Source organism: Garra rufa, chromosome 12 (genome assembly GCF_049309525.1).
Source record: "Garra rufa chromosome 12, GarRuf1.0, whole genome shotgun sequence".
NCBI lineage: Eukaryota > Metazoa > Chordata > Actinopteri > Cypriniformes > Cyprinidae > Garra > Garra rufa.
The window spans coordinates 36251019-36273959 of NC_133372.1; the positions used below are offsets into that span (position 1 = coordinate 36251019).

General features: G+C 38.7%; 1 protein-coding gene across 2 annotated transcripts in view; it reads right to left on the reverse strand.

Annotated features, from left to right (window-relative positions):
* Positions 1–22941, reverse strand: part of cntn3b (contactin 3b) — a 76946-nt gene that overhangs the window by 20493 nt on the left and 33512 nt on the right. For both annotated transcript variants that reach the window (XM_073851309.1, XM_073851308.1), the window contains exons 7-12: positions 22269–22453; positions 17457–17593; positions 14762–14891; positions 14125–14275; positions 13918–14045; positions 9855–10030 (exon numbers count right to left, since the gene is read on the reverse strand). In XM_073851309.1, the coding sequence (XP_073707410.1) occupies positions 9855–10030; positions 13918–14045; positions 14125–14275; positions 14762–14891; positions 17457–17593; positions 22269–22453 (907 nt within the window). The remainder of the gene's footprint in view (positions 1–9854; positions 10031–13917; positions 14046–14124; positions 14276–14761; positions 14892–17456; positions 17594–22268; positions 22454–22941) is intronic.

Consider the following 22941-nt stretch of genomic DNA (forward strand, 5'->3'; position numbering starts at 1 on the left):
CCAGGACTAAAAGTGCAATTTCTCACGGCTGTGTAAGACGTTCTTCTCAGAATGGTTTTCCGGCCGTGCGCTGCTGGATGTGGCAGTTTCCTCACCTCCCAAGACGGACATGAACACTGCCTCACATGTTTGGGGCGAGAACATGCTGAAGCCGCGTTCACGTATGGTTCGTGCGTTCACTGCGAACGCATGACCATGGTCATACTGAAAAATCGCCGTTCTTTCGCAAGGCGGCTCCCCTCGTCATCCCACGGCACATCGTTAAGCCGCCAATGCTTTTCGGCCGCCGTGGTGAGACACGAGGGGGACTTACGAGTCACCGTGCAGAACGTGCCGCCGGCCCCCAAAGCCCTGCGACCTTCTGCACTTCAGCGTGGCCCCGTTGAGCTGCCAGAGCAGTACGCTTCCCCGCCAGCCGGGCTGAGCGTCTCCTTTGGCGCTCCACAGGAGGAAGAGATGTTTGTCGCAGCATCAGAGGGAGAGTCTGAGGGTGAGGCTGACATCTCGGTGGGCCAGCGCCCCACTGTGGTCGCTGCTCCGTCTGAGGTTGATCCCAAACTCTCGGCTATTCTCCTCCGGGCCGCCAGGGGGATCGGTTTGGAGGTGCCTCAGGCGCCTCCGGCCGATCCTTCTAGGCTGGATGACTGGTTCCTGGGGAGGGCTCCCGCGGTGCCATTCTTCCCGGATGTGCACGAGGAGCTGATTAAAACATGGTGGGCGCCCTTTTCATCTCGCCCGCGCTCCAGCTCCTCTCCCATCGCCACCCTCGATGGCGGGGCAGCCCGGGGATAGGAGTCGATTCCCCAGGTCGAGCACGCTGTTGCGGTGCATCTATGCCCGTGTGGCGCTGCCACTTGGCGGGATCGGCCGCATCTCCCATCCAGGGTGTGTGAGCGCTCGTCCGCCCTTGCGGGCCGCGTTTACCATGCCGCTGGACAGGCTGCCTCAGCTTTGCACGCCATGGCTACCCTGCAAGTCTACCAAGCCCAGGCGCTAAAACAACTGCATGAGGGTGGTCCTGACCAGGATGTAATGCAGGAACTCCGCGCTGCCACCGACTTCGCCCTCTGTGCTACGAAGTTCACGGTGCGGTCCCTTTGTCAGGTGATGTCCACGGCTGTGGTCCAGGTAGCGACACCTATGGCTCAATCTGGCGCAGATAGCAGGTGGAGGTGACGGAGATTGCTCTGCGGGGGATGACAACATCAGTGCCCCCGCTCCCGGTGGAGGACCGGGAGCCACTGTGTATTCAAATACCGCTGTCGACCCACGGGTCGGCGGTACCCACAATTTCACCAAAAGAGCAATTTTCCTCACCTCTGGGGCTCCGACCCTAAGCTCCCCTTTCGAGCAGCACTTACACTCCTCGGAACCGGACTCGGAGCCTCATATCGCCAGCGCAGGAACCAGGGATGAAGGTAAGCGCTGCTTATGGCAGTCTGACTTTTCTCCAGGATGTTCATCCTTCTGGGTTGCCTTTGAAGGTCGAGCGTATCAGTACAAAGTGCTTCCATTTGGCCTGTCCCTCTCTCCCCGCATCTTCACGAAAGTCGCGGAGGCAGCCCTGACCCCTCTTTGGCAGTCGGGCCTTCGCATCCTCAACTATCTCGACGACTGGCTTCTCATAGCTCACTCGCGAGATCTGTTGTGCGAACAGAGGGACCTGGTGCTTCGGCACCTCAGCCATCTGGGCCTTCAGGTCAACCGAGAGAAGAGCAAACTCTCCCCAGTGCAGAGGATCTCTTTTCTCGGTGTGGAGCTGGACTCGGTCAATATAACAGCCCGCCTCACGAACGAGCGTGCGCAGTCAGTGCTGAAGTGTCTGGACTTATTCAGACACAAGACAGTGGTCCCTCTCAAAACATTTCAGAGGCTCCTGGGGCATATGGCAGCTGCAGCCGTGGTGATGCCACTAGGCTTGCTTCATATGAGACCGCTTCAGCACTGGTTACATGACCGAGTCCCGAGACGGGCATGGCACCGTGGCACAATCCGGATTGGCGTTTCCCCACAGTGTCGCCGCTTATTCAGCCCATGGTCAGACCCTGCCTTCCTTCGGGCCGGGGTGCCCTTGGGACAGGTGTCCAGGCATGTCGTGGTTTACACGGATGCCTCCACCACGGGTTGGGGTGCTGTATGCAACGGGCAAGCAGGATCAGGCTCCTGGACAGGACCTCGACTGCAGTGGCACGTTGCGTCAGAAACACGTGCTTGTTCGTAGAGACAGCACGTGGCGATTGATATATGCCGACTGTGGCGTATATCAATCGCCAAGGCGGTCTTCGCTATCCTCACATGTCACAACTCACCCGCCGTCTGCTCCTTTGGAATCAAACGTGGCTGAAATCGCTACGTGCCATTCACATACCAGGGGAACTCAACCGTGCAGTGGATCAGCTCTCACGGCAGTCCACCCACCCTGGAGAATGGCGACTCCACCCCGAGACAGTCCAGCTGATTTGGAGTCATTTCGGCCAGGCTCAGATAGATCTGTTCGCCTCCCCCGAATCCTCTCACTGCCAGCTCTTTTACTCCCTGTCCGAGGCTTCCTTCGGCAGAGACGCGCTGGCACACAGCTGGCCTCCGGGGCTCAAGTATGCCTTTCCCCCAGTGAGCCTCCTTGCACAGACCCTGTGCAAGATCAGGGAGGACGAGGAGAAGGTCCTGTTGGTTGCGCCACACTGGCCCACCCGGACCTGGTTCCCAGAACTCATTTCCCTCGCGGCAGCCCCTCCCTGGAAGATCCCCTTGAGGAAAGACCTTCTTTCTCAGGGGATGGGCACAATTTGGCACCCGCGCCTCGACCTTGTGTTACCTGCATGTCTGGCTCCTGGACGGGACGCGTCAGACCTCGCCGGCCTTCCCCAGGCCGTGGTAAATACCATCACTCAGTCCCAACTCCCTCTACGAGGCAGGCTTAAGCACTGAGGTGGGGTTTGTTCGTTGACTGGTGTTCCTCTCGAGGAGAGGACCCACAGAGATGCACGATTGCAGTAGTGCTTTCCTTCCTGCAAGAGAAGTTGGAGTGCAGGCTGTCCTCTTCGACTCTCAAAGTGTACGTTGCTGCTATTGCAGTGTATCATGATGCAGTGGATGGAACATCCCTGGGTAAGCACTAACTCATCGTGAGGTTCCTGCGAGGTGCGAGAAGGATTAATCCTCCCAGACCGCACCTCATACCCTCTTGGGATCTCTCCGTCGCCCTCCGCGGCCTACGGGAAGCCCCATTCAAGCCACTTACGTCAGTTGAGCTGAAATTCCTGTCACTTAAGACAGCGCTCCTGACTGCACTGGCCTCCATCAAGAGGGTAGGGGACCTACAAGCCTTCTCTGTCAGCGAAACGTGCCTTGAGTTCGGGCCCGGAGATTCTCACGTAATCCTGAGACCCTGTTCTGGTTATGTGCCCATGGTTCCCACCACGCCCTTCCGCAATCAGGTGGTGAACCTGCAAGCTCTGCCCCTGGAGGAGGCAGACCCAGCTTCTGCGCTGCGGTGCCCTGTTCATGCTCTGCGTATATACGTAGACCGTACTCGGCACTTCAGACGCACCGAGGAGCTCTTTGTCTGCTTCGGAGGTCAGCAGAAAGGGAATGCTGTCTCCAAACAGAGGTTGGCCCATTGGGTGGTAGAAGCCATCTCCCTGTCTTATCTATACCAGGAAGAGCCATGCCCCTTAGGTGTTCATGCTCACTCCACTAGGAGTGTTGCCTCATCCTATGCGTTGGCTCATGGCGCCTCACTAGCAGATATCTGTAGAGCTGCGGGCTGGGCGACACCTAATACCTTCGCTAGGTTTTACAACCTCCGCGTAGAGGCCGTATCCTCCCGTGTCTTAACATAAAGACTTCAGGTGAGCGGGAGGACGGCTGGTGTCGGCTTGCTGCGCCATTCTCACGTGGATCCGTGCGCCATTTTCCCAGAATGTTCCCTCCGGCGAACCCTAGGTCCTCCATGCCCCGCAGTCAGGCCTAGATGCGGAGTAGCCCCTGACTGTGATCCTGCCTGGGTCTCCTTCGCCCCGCAGGTGGCTATATTTTTCAATATTCCAGCGGAATATGGATATTTATGGATATATAATGAATTATTCTCATTTCCACATGTAAAGAATTCATGTACTCCGCCCCCCCAACCCCTGCTTCAGTACAACTGGCATCCCTGTAGGGCCCCTCTTAATTGGCCCTCAGGGCGTTGGGAAGGTTACGTTACAATTTCTATCTGCTGACACGTCCGCCTGTCAGCACGTGGGGTTGTGCGTAACGCGGCGTCAGGGTCGTGGCCTGTTCCATAGGGTCTGTTCCCATATGTAATGTCGTAGTGAAATGACTGAAGGGAAACGTCTAGGTTACGAAGTTAACCCTCGTTCCCTGAAGGAGGGAACGGAGACGTTACATCCCCTGCCACGACCCTAGCGTCGCGCTGACAGCTCCTCAGCAAAAACCTGAATGACTGGCTGCATGCCGCCATCTTATATACCCGTATGTACGGGGCGTGGCTTGACATGCATATGCCACTCGCCAATTTTCATTGGCCTTTTGAATAAGGCTCAGAGATGATTGGACTCTCAAGCGAGTTCACATAGGTAACGTCTCCGTTCCCTCCTTCAGGGAACGAGGGTTACCTTCGTAACCTAGACGTTTCCGGTACAGATTATCAAAATATGATCTTTTCATATTTTAAATGATTAACTATTTAATTAATCAGAAAACTCTTAGTGTTCAGCAGATCTGATTAACGGACATTGAGTCTCATTTTATCTGATCACTTTCTACAGTATAAATAATTATAAGTAAGTAGCAATTAATATTAATTTTCTTAGAAAAGGAGTACAAAATAACATAATAAAATAAAATAGGTTTGCTGCACAATTTATCTCTATGCTTCTCCCTGGCTTTTAAATAAAGAAACTCATACAAACTGACTCCTGTACAGTATATCACACCAAGGTCTCAAGTGGTCTAGCAGCCCCAAACCACAGAGCACTACTCTACTGTAATAGTACATGTAAGTATCTGATGCACTCCAAGCTTTCAAAAAATGCCAGCACTTATGCTTGACTGTGGTTTCCTCTCCATCAAGTTCAATTCCTATGAAAAAATGGCTTAAACTTAATCAATACCAAAAAAAAAAGAACCCATTCAATGGATAGATTCCAACATTTCAACACTGCATGAGAAGACTACAGAGCAAGTGATGTTTAATTATGGTAATGCACCCATCAGAGACTGTTGAGAAGGAAGGCGTAATCTTTGGGTGCAGTGAAAGTGTGAATCCGTGAAACCATATCTCATTATAACCCACATCTGCATATGTCAATGTCATTTGTAATTGCCCTTGAGAGAAGCCCCATGTATTAACTTTACGTAGCCGCCACCACATGGCCTGGCTGTGGGTTTGAGGGGCCTGGAGATCATGAAAACGGGCAGAAGTGGTGAAACAATAAAAAAAAAGTAGTATTTATTTTGTAATAAATAATATTAATATTAATGTATTTATTTGTGTACTAATTTTTATAATATATTTGACTTGTTTTTTAAAAATAAATTATAGAAGCTATCACATTTTCAGCTAAATTAAATTGAGGAAGTTATGAGCTGCCTAGTAAATGAACCATCTGGTCCTGTGCTTTTCAAAAAGAACCTTAGCCTTTGCTCAGGTTTCAAATCCTTGAAAGCAAATTATCAAAAGCAGTTTATTATTCTGTTCAAACCCCCAGCCAGCAAAGGAAATTTCTAAACCAAACCAGCAAAATGGAATGCAACGCAACACAAAGCATTTCTCAAGGCAAGATTTCAATTCATTGGAGTCCTGCGGCAATAAGGAATTGTCTCCCTTGAGATGTAAAACGTCCTGTGAAACTGGAAGGGTAAAATGGGAACAAGACTCTTAATTGATCTGGCCTGCTTCCCTGGTTCACTCTGTACTGAGCAGCTGTTTGGTATACATGTAGTATCATTCACATTCAATGTAGGTCAACGATGGAATGACCCAGAACAAGATGGCAAAATTTATCCCAAGAATCCAATTTCAAACTACAGACATAATGGCAGGCAAGTCTTTTTGTGGGAGAGAGCATTCAAAGTCCCAATAGCTTGTTCCTGCCCAGTACAATGATTAGATTAAAACCCAGTTACAGTACTTCAAGTGCTTGTCTTTTGAGATCTTTTCAATGAGATGACCTTTAGTGCATGCTGGGTTCTTTGGTTTGATTGAAATGAAGAGCACAAATAACTACTAACTACTAACAACTAATTAATCTTAAACTCCTACTCAAACTTATCTTTGAATTTGTCCAAAAACTACAACCTGCATTTTATTGTAGGGATTTCTTAAAGGAACCGTATGTAGGATTGTGGCTAAAACTGGTACTGCAATCACTTTCAAAATACTGTAGAACGGTGTATCCCCTCCCTCTCCCCCCTGACTCCAGGTTGCCAGCTAAGCTGCAGGATCCAGCAGGAACCTAGGCTGCCACAAGGAGCTTCCAATGGCAAGTGACGAGTCCTACACAGTATTTTTTTTCTTCTGTTGCTTCACGAGAGATGCTTTGCGAAGTAATTATGTATCGCAAAAATTTACTAATGGCGATTAGCCAAATATTTCGTAAAGATGTACTGTAACACACCGTGTCTACACCAAATGCGAGCGGCACGGCGCGATGCGACGCGACAAAATACAATAGAACCTATTATGCTGTCTACACTGGATGCGGCGCGACACGGCAAATCCCTGACAGTAATCTGCTGCCGCGTTCTATTTATTTAGTCGGAACATAGATTGTTTTCATACCCTGCTAGTGGTGCGATATAACACTTTTTATGAACGCATTTAGCATGGCCGACCATGGAAAATCCACTGTGTACGGAAGCAAAGTTAGCCAAACATAGATGAATCTTACCTGACCAGGAGAAAATTAGCAACGTTGGCATCTGTCTTCAAATTCTTCTCCGTTTTCAGCCGTCTCCATCTTTCAAAGGCATCTCCTATACAAATCCTTGTTTTATTTCGGACTTTGTCACGACGTATTTCGGATTCATAACGAGGTCTTTTAGGTTTCGTAACTTTATACATGTTTTATCCGACACGTTCATAGCTGCTGCTGTAACGCAGATGTAACAGAGCTGGCAACCCGGATGACAAAACTCTACTGACTTCGTGATTGGTAGCTGGAGGGTGGAGCCTCAGACCAAAACACAAAATGACAACAATAACATCAGTTGTGGGCTGCAACTTTCACTTTTAAATGACAATATCCTGACAGGACCACTGTTGTCAGTGATATAAAGTATTTGAAATGAACATGATTTCTTAATGTCTAGTGACATGTCAGGGCCATTTTATGATTAACTAAAATACATTTCTTACATACAGTTCCTTTAAGCCAGCTTTCCTGTCATTTAAGGGACCATATTCTACACTTTTGGAGCATTTCTTATCGTAATTTAGTCATTCATTTTAGCCCCTTATAATTAAATAGACTGTGTTTGCTACTGTAGCTTTACAGGCGACATAAGATAACTATTTTCCACAATTTGTTTTGACTCTTCAGGAACATCTGCAACATACTTTGGTTAAAATTCCTCAAAGGTTATGAAAAACAACACCTTTTTACCTCATCAAAAAACAGCTCTGTTCACAGAGACCCATTTCAGTGCATGTTTCTTTAAATGCTAATAAGCTCTGCTCACTCTGCCCCTTTCTTGTTTTTTATGCATTCTGTGGCATGTTACCATCAAAAAACAAAACTAATCCACTGTGTTGTTAGCGGCTCTGGTGTCTGAATATATTTCAGACTTTTATAATTAAACAGACTGTGTTTCCTACTGTAACTTTAAAGGGGGCATCGGATGCACATTTTCATAAGTTGATATGATTCTTTAGGGTTTTCATTAGATGTCTGCAACACACCTTGGTTCCTCAAAAATTGGAAAATAATATTTATGACACTCAAACAGGTTTGTTCTATGCAATTGTTTTGATAGAGGGAAACAAGATACAATTCTAATTTCAACATTATTTCTTCTTCTTTAAATAAAATAAATATCAGCTGTATACAAAGTGACCATATTTGCCTTTCAACCACTGAAAATGGGTAATATTCAATAGTCTGGACATGGAGCCTCATTGAGATCCCTATATCTCTGGAACTGAACAATGTAGGGTTTTTAAAATTAAGATTCCAAAAGAAAAGTTTATTAACATCTAGGATCTAAAATCATATTGTGATATCTTTAATACTTTTTCAGTTATACACATGTTTACTCTTGGAACGATATTGAAATTCCAGTATCTCTGGAACCAAACCATGCAGGCCCTTAAAAATGAAAATGCCAAAAGGAAAGTTTGTTAAGAATGAATATCTTAAAGGTGCCATAGAATGCATTGAGAGAATATTTTAAATTGTTCTCTGATATCTACATAGAAGGTATATGGCATAGGAAAGGGCAAAAAATCTCCAGAAATGGTTTTACAGGTCCATTTGTCCTTATTTGGCAGCTTCATGAATATTAATGAGCTCTGCTCTGATTGGCTGTTTCACAGAGCTGCTCATCTCTATAGCTGGCACATGGATAAAAATATATATTTAAGAAAAGGAAAGGAAAGGAGGTGAAGTGAGGCCAAGTATGGTGACCCATACTAGGAATTTGTGCTTTGCATTTAACCCATCCAAGTGCACACACACAGTAGTGAACACACACACACACACTGTGAACACACACCCGGAGCAGTGGGCAGCCATTGCTGCGGCTCCCGGGGAGCAGTTGGGGGTACGGTGCCTTGCTCAAGGGGCTCACCTCAGTCGTGGTATTGAGGGTGGAGAAAGTGCTGGTTATTCACCTTCCCCACCGACAATCCCTGCCAGACCTGAGACTCGAACCCGCAACCTTTGGGTTACAAGTCCGACTCTCTAACCATTAGGAAACGGCTGCCCGTGGGAGCTCTAGCCGCTTTTAATATGCGGTTTGTTGAATCTGCCGTTTTGAATCTCCGACATTTTAGTCTCATTATTGTGATCGCATGTGCTCTGTGTAAAGTTACAATGCAGAGGGAGTGCTTCTTACCACACAAGTTCAGCTGCTCGTCAGTGATTCTCAAGATCTGTAAATCATTCGCCATCATCAGCGCAGTCATCTCTCTGTTTATGTAGTAAGTGAAATCCTATGTATTGCAATGTAACAGGCTAGCGCTAGCATTAAGCTAACCGTGTCCCTTCAGTGGCTTGCCTTGTTTTACTGATGTGCTGACGTTACCGATGATTGGTGATGCAAATGTTGGAGGCGTAACTATTAACGATCCCAGGAAAGTTTCGTAACAGTCGGTGTTATGTTGGAATTGACCTATTTTTCGGTGGTCTTTTGCAAACACTAGATTTATATAAGAAGGAGGAAACGATGGTGTTTGAGACTCATGGTATGTCATGTCCATGTACTGAACTGTTATTATTTAACTATGCCAAGGTAAATTCAATTTTCCATTCTATGGCACCTTTAAAGTGCATTAAGATTCCTTAAATACTTCTTGAGTTACAGGCATGCAAACCTTGAAAATACTTGAAAAGTGCTGTTTCCCCATTTTTTAATATTCACCATTGGCACATAATCCAACGATTGCTAAAGTCAACAGATTTTACAAATAGAGCTACCAATCTCAAATGCCTTTTTGAAATCATTTTCATCATAAATGATTTGTAAATGTTAGATTATGTCTACACAGTACATAAAACAGTTTTTTTCCAAACAGCAAGGAAAATCCTGTTTTCCGAGATATGTTCCCAATAAATTTTTCATGCCTGGAGGTGGTGGTGTAGGATGAGGGTGCTGAGGTTGCAATATAGCCCTTAAACCACAATACTCACCCCTCCCACTCGCTCGAAGTGGTCGGCGTCTTGATGGAAATCAATGGGCTGACCGTTGAAGGCCCAGGAGAAAGCCACGTCCAAGGCTGGATCGGCAGTCACCTGGCAGGGCAGCACGATGCTCTCACCCACCGTGATCTCTGTGCTGCTGGGGCCTTGGCTGATCCTCGTGGGCTCTGTTAGTTACAGTGTCAACATAGTCTGTCAGTTTAGCTCTGGGACACAAACTGAGGCGAGAGAACACGTTCTGTAGCAAGGCAAACAACAAGACAACATTACAACCTTTTTTCTTCCAAAAACTAGCGAGCTGCCTCTGGAGTAGTTCAGATTAATTAAAAACCTCCTTGTTAACCCAAGTTTCTATGCAAATATTAAATTAAAACCAATTGTATTTCTAATACAAGGCTTGATCATTTTTTGAACTATTAAAAATAACACAAAATGACATTTAGAGACTATCAAAATTTAAAAATCAAATAATTGCCAATTTAGAAATGTTAAAAATGCTGACACGCGTGTTTTTTTCAAAAATGATTTAGAAATTCCTTCTAAAATAATTGTAACACTGTTTCACTTACAGGCTGCAGGTTAGTGATTTTACCCCAGCCTACTGTGGTTTATTGCTGTAATAAATAATCTTTAATTTCTAGGTACTATACTTAAGAGTTTTGGCTGCTGTCTTTCCATATGGGGGCTATTAATTTGAGACGAACATAAAGTGGATTTTAATAAGAGCCAAATGAATTGGCAGCATGTCTTCTGTGAGCGGAATACAGTTGGCTGAAGACACTTAGTGAGGAAAGGTCATTTTAATTAAATTACATTAAAGAGGTCAACTGATGGTGCATGACAAAAACATAATGAGAGAAAGAAAGGAAGAAGAAAGAAAGCCTACAAAAGACGTATGGGTTCACACTGAGGCCTCAATAATATATAGCTAATGACTTTCTTCTGATTTGCCATGAAAATACTGCTGATTAAACCCATAACCTATATAATGAAGAACAAAAGTGAGGAATAATATTCATCCTATAGCTTAATGAGGAGATAACAATCCACATGGATAATGGCCATGGCAATTACGAATGACCTTAACAAAGAGTAATTAGCGAAACATGGACTGGAATGTGTGGAAGACTGAAGGCAAATGAAATACATAGAACACTACAGAAACCAATGTTGTACCTCCACAATATAGAAGGCTTTCTTAAAGCGACAGTTCACCCAAAAAAGAAAATTCTGTTATTTACTCAACTTCATGATGTTCCAAATTCTTTCTTGAATTGTGAAATATAAACTCGCAATTCTGGTATTTTTCTCAGAATTTCATGATATAAACTCACAATTGCAAGTTATAAAGTCAGAATTGTGAGATATAAACGTGCAATTCTGACATTTTTCTCAGAATTTTGTGATATAAACTCACAATTGTGGTTTATAAAGTCAGAATTGTGAGATATAAACTCTTTTTTCTCAGCTTTGAATTTATAACTCTCAAAACTGGACTTTATACTCGCAATTGAGAGTTTATGTCACAATTCTGAGGAAAAAAAGTGAGAATTGCGAGATATAAAAATCACAATTTACGAGATATAAAGTCACAATTCTGACTTTTTCTCAGATCTGCAAGTTTATAACATTCAAAATTGGACTAACAATTGTGAGTTTATATCACAACTCTGAGGGGGAAAAAATCAGTAATGCAAGAATTACAAGATATTAACTCATAATTGCAAGAAAAAAATTCAAAAGATAAAGTAAAAAGTAAAAAGATACAAACTCGCAATTCCGAGAATAAAAAGTCAGTGACATAAACTCGCAATTGTGAGTTACGAAGTCAAAGTTGCGAGATATAAACTCAGAATTAATAATTAATTAATTAATTAATTATTAATAATTAATAATTAAACTTCGTTTATAACACTCAGAATTGGACTTTATAACTCGCAATTGTGAGTTTGTTATAAAAAGTACGAATTGCGAGATATAAACTCATAATTGCAAGAAAGAAGTATCAATGTTCAATTTGTGAATAAATTATTTTTTTTTTTTTGTCAAATTTTATTAATAAATCAGTTTATGTGGTTCACAAACCAAATGATTTGTTCACAAATCGGGCTGACCTCGGAAGTTTAACTCAATGCCCAATTACCCATTTCCAGTTCTTAGCTCACTGGAGGGGAAGATTGGTACTAAGCAAAGACATACAGACTTGAAATACAGCAAGATTCACACGGACTACTTGAATGTGGTTCTTTTGTGTCTTTTTATGAAGCTTTAAAGCTCCCTTCAGCCATCCACTGTAATGGCATGAAAAATAAAGAACAGTACATTCTTCATATGTTCTCATTTTGTTTCCCACAGAGGAAAGAAAGTCAAATGAGTTTGGAACGACTTGAGGATGAGTACAAGATGACAGAATTAACATTTCTGGATGAACTATTCCTTAAATAGGAGTTTGAAAAGATTTCTTAAAACTTTGAGACATAGAGACTTGATAACAAAAGCTATTTGTCTTGAAATAGTGTAGCGCCATTGTGTAGGACTTCTCAGTGTGCTTGATTATATAAAACAAATCTTACGCTTTGTGATTTTTTGACTTGAAAGGCTGACAGTAGTGACAACAGAAACTACGAAGAATGCAGTTGTCAGTTGGTTAATACATTGCTTGTAACAGCTGAAGCAGTGCATCATGATATGTGCCAGATGTGGCATATCTGAATCAACAATAGGAGTGGACCGGACTGTGTATTGTCTGCACAGCAAAAATAAAGCCGTTATTCATAAAAAAAATATTTTAGGTCCTAAAGCAAAATGATTATTAAACAAATCCACAACTATTTTGAGAGATGAATCAGCCTTTTTTTTTTTTTTTTTTTTACAACAAAGAAATTTCATTATGTCTTTGTTTGGATAATAAAAATGTTTCTTTTATCTGGCTTTTTGCTATTTTTTATTGTAATGGAGAATAGAAAGAGTGGGGTGAGAGAAAGACTGTAAAAAATGTTCAAAACCTTAATATGCACTAAACCTTGGGCCCTTTGAAATCCGTTTTATTATTTTCCAAATAGTTTTAATTTTTCTGGATTCTCTTTATATTTTTCTAGACTCTGTTTTAATGGTTACATTAACCTTAAAAAATATTAATCAAAAAGCATGTCTAATCAATTGAAATCGTGAAATGTAACGGAAGTTTATTAAAATTTTAACAAAAAAAATAAATAAATACATTTGTAAGGCTCTGTGAATTTTTTTCTCTCAAATTCAGCTTTAAATTGACTAAATTCTGTTTTTTTCCATACATTTTTTGTATTCCATTTTATTGGTTTCACAAAATTTTAATAATCAAAACCATCTCTAAATAACTGATTTTATGGAAAAAAAGGCCCTATGAAATGCGTAAAGTTTTATTTTTAACAAGTGATTTATATTAATTTTCTGGATTCAATTTTAATGGTGTCATTGAATTTTAATGATCAAAAGCATCTCTAATTAATTGATTTTTTAAATTTATTATTATTTTATTTATTTATTTACTTCATAAATACTGTGTTGTGTATTTAATTTTTTTCTGGTAAACAAATTCTGGTAAATATTGTTTTTCTGTTAAATAAAATTATGTTTTAATAATAATTTTATTATTATTAGTAGTACTATCATTACATTAGGTAATATAGTTTCTGTCACCATTTCTTCAAGTTAAACCGAGAGCTTTCTGTTGTGTATGATGCTTATGTAAAATGCTCATGAAATGACTCTCAGAGCAGTTCTGGAGATTACGTTTGTGTTCATGTGCTCAGAACATGCAGGATGCATATTAAAATAGTATTTTTGCAGCTTAATATTCACAGACATTAGTCCTTATTGCATTTTGATTTAAGTGTACTGACCTAGTTTTGATTTATTCATCCAAAATTTGGCAAAGTCCCTGATATTATACAATAAATGTACATTTTATGACTGGATTCCAGGATTCAGTCTATGTTTTCCGCAATTCAGAAATCATAGGGCCCTATAAACCACTAACGCTGATCTGCACAGAATGAAAAACACAATGACTTACCTGTGATTATGAGTTTTCCTGTTGTGCTCGCTGTGCCAAACTGGTTTTTAGCGATGCACGTGTAACTACCTCCATCTCGCTTGGTTACGTTGGCAATTTTAAGAGTCCCATTGGGAAAGAGTGAAATCCTAAAGGTAATGGATAATTAGCATCACACAGAATCACATGGCATTAATGTGATAAAATACGAACTCCAAAGCTAAATACCTTTCACTTCTTTGCAGTATCTCACTTCCTCTTTTCCACAGGCTAATGGCTCTGGGCGAAGCATGTGGCCTGCAATCTAGGCTAACGTCACTACCCGTGCGAGCCTTAAGCACTCGGCTCAAAGGATTCTGGGAGAAGCTGGGAGCAGAGGCTGTAGGAGACAGAGAGATTTGGTCCTCAGACTCACACTTAAAGCCTCAATGGAATCTGTGATGAACAGCAATTGACGTTCAAACAGCCTCTGGCAAAAAAAAGGAAGAAAGCCTTTTAGAAAAGTCTAAAGGACTTAACAAATAGAGCTGTACGCTTCCACTGGCTTCTTCCAGGCCATTTGTCTTAAAAAAGAAAACTTACATTTTACTGCGCAGTGTCTTCAATGGACGCCATTTATTTGAAACTGGCCTCGTATGCACAATACTGACCAGTGTGTCGTGGTTAAAATGAATGAAATTTCAGCATGCACAGACATAATTTCACAATCAACAATGGGGAAATGTGAGCGTTACGATGGAGCACTCAATCAGACGGATGTTTTCAGTGCTGCCTTGTAATTTGAGCCTGGGCTGTGACTACATAATAAAGTTTTCGCATTCAAATGAAGGATGGAGAGCAGGCAGTGAAAACACAAAGGTCGTACCAAGCACCATCAGCTCGGCGCTGGAATAAATGATGCCGTGCTTGTTCTCCGCCACACACTGATACATCCCGCCATCTGAGAGGTTTAGCGAGGAGATGGAGAGTGCGCCGTTCTCTATTTGCACTCGGCCCTGTAGACATAACAACAAACAATCAAAGTAAAATGGTTGCTATGCGGTTTCTAGGGCATTGCTGGTCCGCATGGTTGCTTACTGGACCAAGTCAAAAGGGACCACTAAGTTTCTGTGATATTCTGGTCACTAGATACGGATTGGGTCTTTCCTTCAATTAACTAAAACTAACTTTTTTTTTTTTTTTTTTTTAGAAATAAAATACTTTAATTAACATAAAATATACATTTAAATGTAAATATTTTAGTTAGTTACCTAGAAAATTATTTTAATTTAAGTTGATATGGGTAAATATATGGGTAAATTTACAACAGTGAATTTATGTCCATAGAAAGCACATTAAATGTGAAGTGTCTACTTTTAAGGTTTCAATGTTTTTGGAGAATAAAATGTCAAAATTTGGTTGAAATAATGTTACATTGTCATTCAGTGTAACGCTATTTATTTAAAGATTCAAACAGCGTGCTTATTTTGACTTGTACATATTAAAATATATAAAATAATAAGGGAGCATATTAAATTTAAAAGCTACTTAAAATCTTACTGACAAATAGGCAAAACCTAAAATTTTAATAAAAAAAATGTAAAATTACAATTAATTAGTATTTGTACTTTTAATATGTTATAAATTGATTTTTGTTGTAAATATGCCTGACGAGATTGTTACACTGAATGACATTTTAGTGGGTGTCTTCTGTAAATTAGGGAAAAATGTATGATATTTAATTTTTGCTCAGACAAACAAAAACAAAAATGCAATTAAATTAAACAGAAAACTGTTTTATATATTTTTTAAAAAACAACAATTTAAAGCAGTATTACGTCTTACGTTAAATCCTTTTTCATCTTTGACCTATGTACTAAAATGACTGTAACTAAAATATAATGCATAAAAAAAAAATAAATAAATAAAAAAATACTACAACTTTAATAAAATAAAAAATAAATAACACTGCTTCATTGTAAGACTTGGAATTTTCACCCATTTTATTATCTACCAGGCAAAAAAAAAAAAAAATTTGTAAAAAAAAAAAAAAAAAAAATTTAAAAAAAAATTAAAACCAAAATTTTTTTTAAAAGTAATGCTTACATAAAGAGCATTGAAAGCATTTTACCGTTTCATAATCATAATAAGGTCTTCACAGCAACCCGTCAAAATAAAAGTTAAAGTTAAAGTTGGTTTAACTTGACGAAACTTTGACATAAATATACTTAATAATAGTACTACTACTAATAAAATTACTATTAAAACATATTTTTTAAGGATTATTTAACAGATAAATTATTTACTAGAATTGATTTAGCTGAAAAAAAATGTAAATACACAACACTGTATTTCTGAGAATATATTAATAATAAGTAAATTTTTACAAAAATCTATTAATTATAGATGCTATTGATTATTAAAATTCAATGAAACCATTAAAAATAAATCCAGGAAATTAATTGAAATATAAAAATAATTTGAGAAAATATTTCATAGGGCCTAAAATTTTTTAGTTTTTGTTTAAAATTTTAATAAATTGATGTTAAACAGCGTATGTGATTTCATGATTTCAATTACTTAGACAATGTGTTTTGATTCATATTTTCAATTTAACCATTAAAACAGAGTCTAGAAAAATTAAAACAGGGAAAAAAAACTACATTTGAAAAACAAAAAGATTTTGGGGAAATAATAAAACAGATATCATAGAGCCCTATGAATTTAGCCATTATAGTTCCATAATGTAGAGTATGAAAAATTTATATTTTGCTTCAGCCATTTCAAGGTTTCAGTCTTTAACAAAGTTAAATTAAATGATTGTTTTAAAAGATGAATTTTAAGTGAGTGGAAGATAAAATAAAAAAAAAGATAAAAAATATGAAAACTGAGCAAGAAAAATGAAAAATCCAATATCAGCCAATGCAACCTTTAAAAACTCCAGTATTGGCTGATATTTTGCACTCCTAGATTTTCTCACCATGAATGATGGCTTTTTTGCAACACGGCTGCACTCTAACACTGAAAGTGCGTTGAGTTGAATATCTAAGGATGGGTTAAGAGAGGGTGGAGGAGGTTATAAAAGAGAATAAAGAAAAATGCTGACCCTCTGCTCCAATGAACAGAAAAGAAATGTTGAACATAGCAGTGAAATACTAATGACCAATTCATTTGGCATGGGCGCCCAGTCGGAAAAGTATATGGGACATGTAGGGAGGTGTTGAGCTGATGGTTCTGCTAATGGCATAGCAGACATTTAAGCCTATCGGCTGTTCTTAAGGGCTGAACTCAGCACAAAGAGTCACAAGGAGAGATTGATGTGATGTGTGATGGAAGGGTGGGGAGGAGGTGCGGGTCACTCTCGGCTTGAATGCAGGTCACGTCTAATGGAGTCTTTCTGCTGCCTTATAACTGCTGATGTTTGTTGATGGGAGTCTCTGCTACTTAAACAGCTGTTGGCTTCTTTTTTGCCTCGCTTTTATGTCAGCAATGAGAATTTATGTTTGCGTTGACCTTGAACTATAGTAAGTGGATATAAAGCTTTCAGTCTCATTAGGGGCTTTTCAGAAACCGCAAAGTACCTCAGATGTTAGAGTTTCTCCATTCTTCAGCCAGCTGTACGAGGGTTTTGGTTTCCCATTGGCTTTGCACTCCCAAAACAGATTCTCCTCAATGGACAACGATGTGTCTGTCATCGTCTGCAGCCAGTGAGGTGTAGCTATGGAAGGAGAGCATATTAATAAATCAAAAAACGGATGAAGGGTCAATGATGGACAGATTCAAGAACATACATAAATGAAATGTTACACTTGCATATTAAAACCAGCCATATTACCCAAGGCTAATGGATTTAAAGGCCTTGATGACAGAAACAATTAAAGTAAAAGTTCACCCAATAATGAAAAATCTGTCAACATTTTCTCACCCTAAGGGTCATGTCAAACCCGTATGAGTTTCGTATGAGATGCTTGCTCTTTACAATAAAAGTACAAAACTAAATATAGCCTACCGTCAAAAGTTAAGGGTGTGTGAAATTGTATAATGTTTTTTAAAGAAGTCTCTTTTTTCTATTATTTGAAGAAAAATACTATAAAAACAGCTAAATTGCTAAATGCTATTACAATTTAAAATAACTGTGTTCTATTTGATTATATTCTAAAATAATTTATTTCTGTAATTGCAAAGCTGAATTTTCTGCATTCATTATCCAATCTTCAATCATTCCTTCTTATTATTATCATCATCAGTGTTTTCAACAATTACACGGCTTAATATTTTTATGGAAACCATTAAACTTTTTTTTTTTCAGTATTTTTGATGAATAAAAGTTAAATTCAAATATTAATTCCTTTTAAAAAATCTCAGTGAACCCAAACATTGACATGGCCTTACTCACGCAATATTAAAGATATTAAGGTTACATTTTCAGAGAATGCTTAGAATGCTTTGCATTATGAAGAATTTTATGTAGAAAACAGTTAATCACAAAAATTACTTTAGTAAGGTTTTCACAGGCAGGGCCACATGCAAAAATACCAAAATTTATTCAGACACCTTCAACATTTCTTACATTTTTACAGTTTATTTGCTATAGTTTAGAAAATGGTAATAAAATATGACAAGAACTTACAGTTAAACTATGTCAGAACAAATTCATCTTGATAATGTCAGATAACTTTGATAGAAAGGTATGTAATGGATTACAATCAACCAAAAATTCAGATAACTGTTAGTACGACAATATTTAACTATTCAATACTTTGTTGACCAATTACAAAGCAATGCTCAATTTTATCCAGTTTGTGATGTAAAAACGTCGCATTAGCAATTAAAGAAAAAACACTCCATGAAAACATGGTCAGATCAAAGTATCTGAATAATTTTTTGGTCCCAAATTTTTAGCAATTTTACTGGTAGTCCACTGTATGAAGATTTTTTGGGTATAATATGTCACAGTTTACTTTATTTTGCTATCCTCATTTACATAAATGAACGTCCTGCACCTACTAATAAAAAATATCAAAAATTGTATCTGGTGTCTGAATAATTTTTGGTAAAATATTCCTTTAAAGTTCCTTGGTAACAGTAAATCCCAAACCACAATGACTCAAATTGCTCAAATCACAGTGTGACCCCTGAAGCCCTTTATTAATTATTATTATCAGAAAAGGCTGCGATATTAGAATCACATAAGCCGCTTCACCAGCTCCAAAATTGCTCGCCATACACCCACTCTCTAGTTTGTATAATACTGAGAGCATGCTTGATGCTCCTATAAAAACAAACAATAGACGACCCATTTCACAAGAGCCATGTGAATATGAATCTAACTACTGAAGTGAGACGCTCAGTGAATATGTCAATTCTATCACACTACACAGGCACATGCTCCGTTCCGTGCTACAAATCCTTTGACCTCCTTCTGGAAGCGTTATTATCCTTTCTGCTGGCAAACACTCCAGTGCCACGTACAGAGTCTTGAGTTCAATTAACAAATTCATATGATTGCATTTCTCCCCACAAATGTTAATTTAAAAGGCCTAGGATAAGACCTACGAATCCTTTGAGACCAACACCAATCCACTGCTTCTCTAACTGCTTGTTTTTTTGCAAGAAGTCAAACAGTGGAACAGAAAATCTACTCTGGCAAGGCAAACTCCCTTTTTCATTTATCCCACAGAATTGTATTACAGTTTCGCAGCATACAGACGCACAAATTGCATTTAGGCAGTCAGTGCAAATACAGAAAGCTCAAAAAGAACTCGGCAGTCGTGTTGGATTGTATTAAGGGTACAAAGGGTAAAAAAGTATTAATACAACAACGCCATACATTTCAAATTAAGCTTGACTTTTTATGGAATGCCACTGTGACCTTCTACAATGAGGTGCTCATTGCAGAAGGTCACAATCACATGCATCATGAAATGTCATGTCTCTCAAGGACAAAAGTCAAATGAGATGCTGGTTGTGGCATGTTCTCACTGTGAGTTATGACACAAATGGCATAGCGAGGCTGAGTGCAGTTTTCCATGGCATAATGACAGTGGAAAAATGTCATAATAATGCCACTCAAGGTAGTTTAGAACCTTACAGCTGCTAAAGAATCATGAAACTTACATACGCATTTTCTATCGCACATGAATATTTCTGATGAATGCTTAACTAAGGTAAACATGTTTTTAACAATTGATTCTTTCCCTCTGTTAAGGCGAAACACTACAGGTGAACGGTAAAAAACAAACAAACAAACTAATAGTTATCACCTTACTTACCCAGTTGATTGATTACATTGATAATTGCAAACATTTTTTGTATTACAATTTTCTACAATGTTAGGTTTAAGTATGCAAATGAGGCATTATTTAATGATTTTTTTTTTTTTTTTTGTCACTCCATAATTTAGACAAAAACTTTGAACAGACAGAAAACCATATTTTTTTTTTTACAATTTTGGGGAGTATAAAATCAGGATAAGTATATATGAACAAATCCCTCTGTAAAAACCTACAGGATTTAGACTGGAATAAAAATGTAAAGTTTGGTGTGTAAGTGCTACTGTAGTCGAGATTTATGGCTCAGTGTAAGAGAAAATGGCTTTTAAAAATATGTATTATAATTGAAATCTTTTGACACAAACACTTAACAGTGTCTTTTGGGTGTTTTCTTTTTCCACTAGTCTGAAAAAACACTTTATGAAAAAACCAAAAAGCCCAAAACCTCAAACTTGACAGGTGCATGAAAAAAACAGCGTTTTTGCCAGCAGTGTCTCCCTTTAATAATAGTAAAGATACGATGAATAAAGACAAATAAAGTATTTTGAATAAAGTTTTAAATAATAAAATATACACTGTTGTTCAAAAGTCTCCAAGTTATCAAAGTTCTATTAAGTTAATCAAAAATACAGAAAAAGGTATATATATTTAGCAAAGTAAATATAATTTTACTTTTTGTGATGCAAAGCTGAATTTTCATCAGTCTTAACTCCTAAACTCTAGTCATCGGTGTCACATGATCCTTCAGAAAACATTCTAATATGCTAATTTATTATCAATGTTAGAAACGATTGTGCTGCTAAATATTTTTTTGTAACCTTTAAAAAGGTTCTTCACAGCAATGCCACAGAAGAACCATTTTTGGTTCCACAATGAACCATTCAGTCAAAGGTTCTTTAAATAACCATCTCTTTCTTACCTTTTTATAATTTCAAGAACCTTCTTTCGCCACAAAGAAACTTTTATGAAACAGAAAGGTTCTTCTGATGTTAAAGGTTCTTTATGAAACCATTTAGACAAAAAAGGTTCTTCTATGAAATCATGAAGCACCTTTATTTTTAAGAGTGTACTTACATATTTTGATGAATAAAGTTAAAAAAACAACATTTAGTCAAAATAGAAATCTTTTCTAACAATATAAGCCTTTTCTATCACTTTGTATCAATTTAACACATCCTTGCGGAATAAAGTAATTATTTTTTCAAAGAAAGAAAGAAAGAAAGAAAGAAATCATTTACTGACCTCAAACTCTGAACAGTAGTTTATATTGTTACACAAGATTATTATTTTAACTAAATGCTGTTCTTTTTAACATTTTATTCATCATCATTCATCAGCATAAAAAGATGATAATAAATCCGGATATTACAAGGATTTCTGAAGGATTATTTGACATTGAAGACTGTAGTAATGATGCTGAAAATTCAGCTTTCCGTCATAGGAATAAATTCTATTTCAAAGTATATTAAAATAGAAAACCACTATTTTAAATTGCAATAATATTTCAAAATATTACTTTGTTTCTGTATTTTTCATCAAACAAACACAGCCTTGATAAGCAGAAAATACTGAACCATAAAAATTATGAACCATACTGATCCCAAACTTTTGAACATCAGTGTATCTATTACTTATGTTGTTAAATTAATTGTCTTATATTTCTACAGTTGGATCTGCTACAACCTCAGCTAAAGTGAGCTATAATCATTTATCCTGTGTTCATCAGCAGACAAAACACAAATCATAATGTTCTGTTTGCATAAATACAATTTGCATTTTATAAAACACTTCCAAATAAATAAATAACTGCTATAGCATAACCATTGCCACTATCTGCTGATTTATTACTGCAGTTTCAGTGCGGTGCAGAAATGCCATATGGCAACAATCTTTTTTTTTTTTTTTTTCAAATTACTGTAAAGCTTTATGAGACAAAGCTGATCTGTCAACAAAAATATTTATTTAAACTTATCAAAGAACAAATTCCAGAGGTATAAGAAATGCTCACATATGTCTAACAATAAACTGATGTTGACAAGGGTGTTTATGATAAATGGTAGAAGGAGAAAGCTGGAATAAATGAAAAATACATTTGAAAAATAATATTGAAGTAGAACTTACCATGGAAAGACACACGACCCCTCGCAGCATTTTTTCCGCGGCTGTTTTCCGCTATGCACTCATACGTTCCTGTGTCCTCTTGCTGAAAGTTTGGAATCTCCAGAATGGCGTTAGAATTTTTTAGTTTGACTTTGTTTGGGAATGAAACATCACTGGTTCTTCTCCAGCTGATCTTGGGAACTGGACTGTGAAACCAGAATGAAGCCACCATTATCATAGACAAATTTATTTGAAAGACATCTTTATCTAAAGTAAATATGTTTATTCCTTTAGAATCAGATCATTACCTTGACATTGCTTTTATCAAAAACGACATACAGTGCATTCAAGCTATACATTTTTTTATTATGTGTAGGTCTTGCTTTTACATTTTATACATTTGGCATCTTTATTCAAAGCTTTCAAAGTATTTAATCATTCATGTGTTCCGTAGGAACTAAATTCATAACCTTGGCAAAGCTGCCACCATGTTCTACCAGTTACAGGGACTTTTTCTCATTCGCAGAATTCCATCTGTGGAATTATAAGGTTAATTCCAGAATTACGATTTAACATGTTTGGTGAGAGGAAATTGATTTGGCAGAAGCTTTATTCCAAAGTGGCATACACTGCATCCAAGTTATGCTTTTTATTAGAACTTGCATTTACGTTTTATTATTCAGAGCATTCAAGG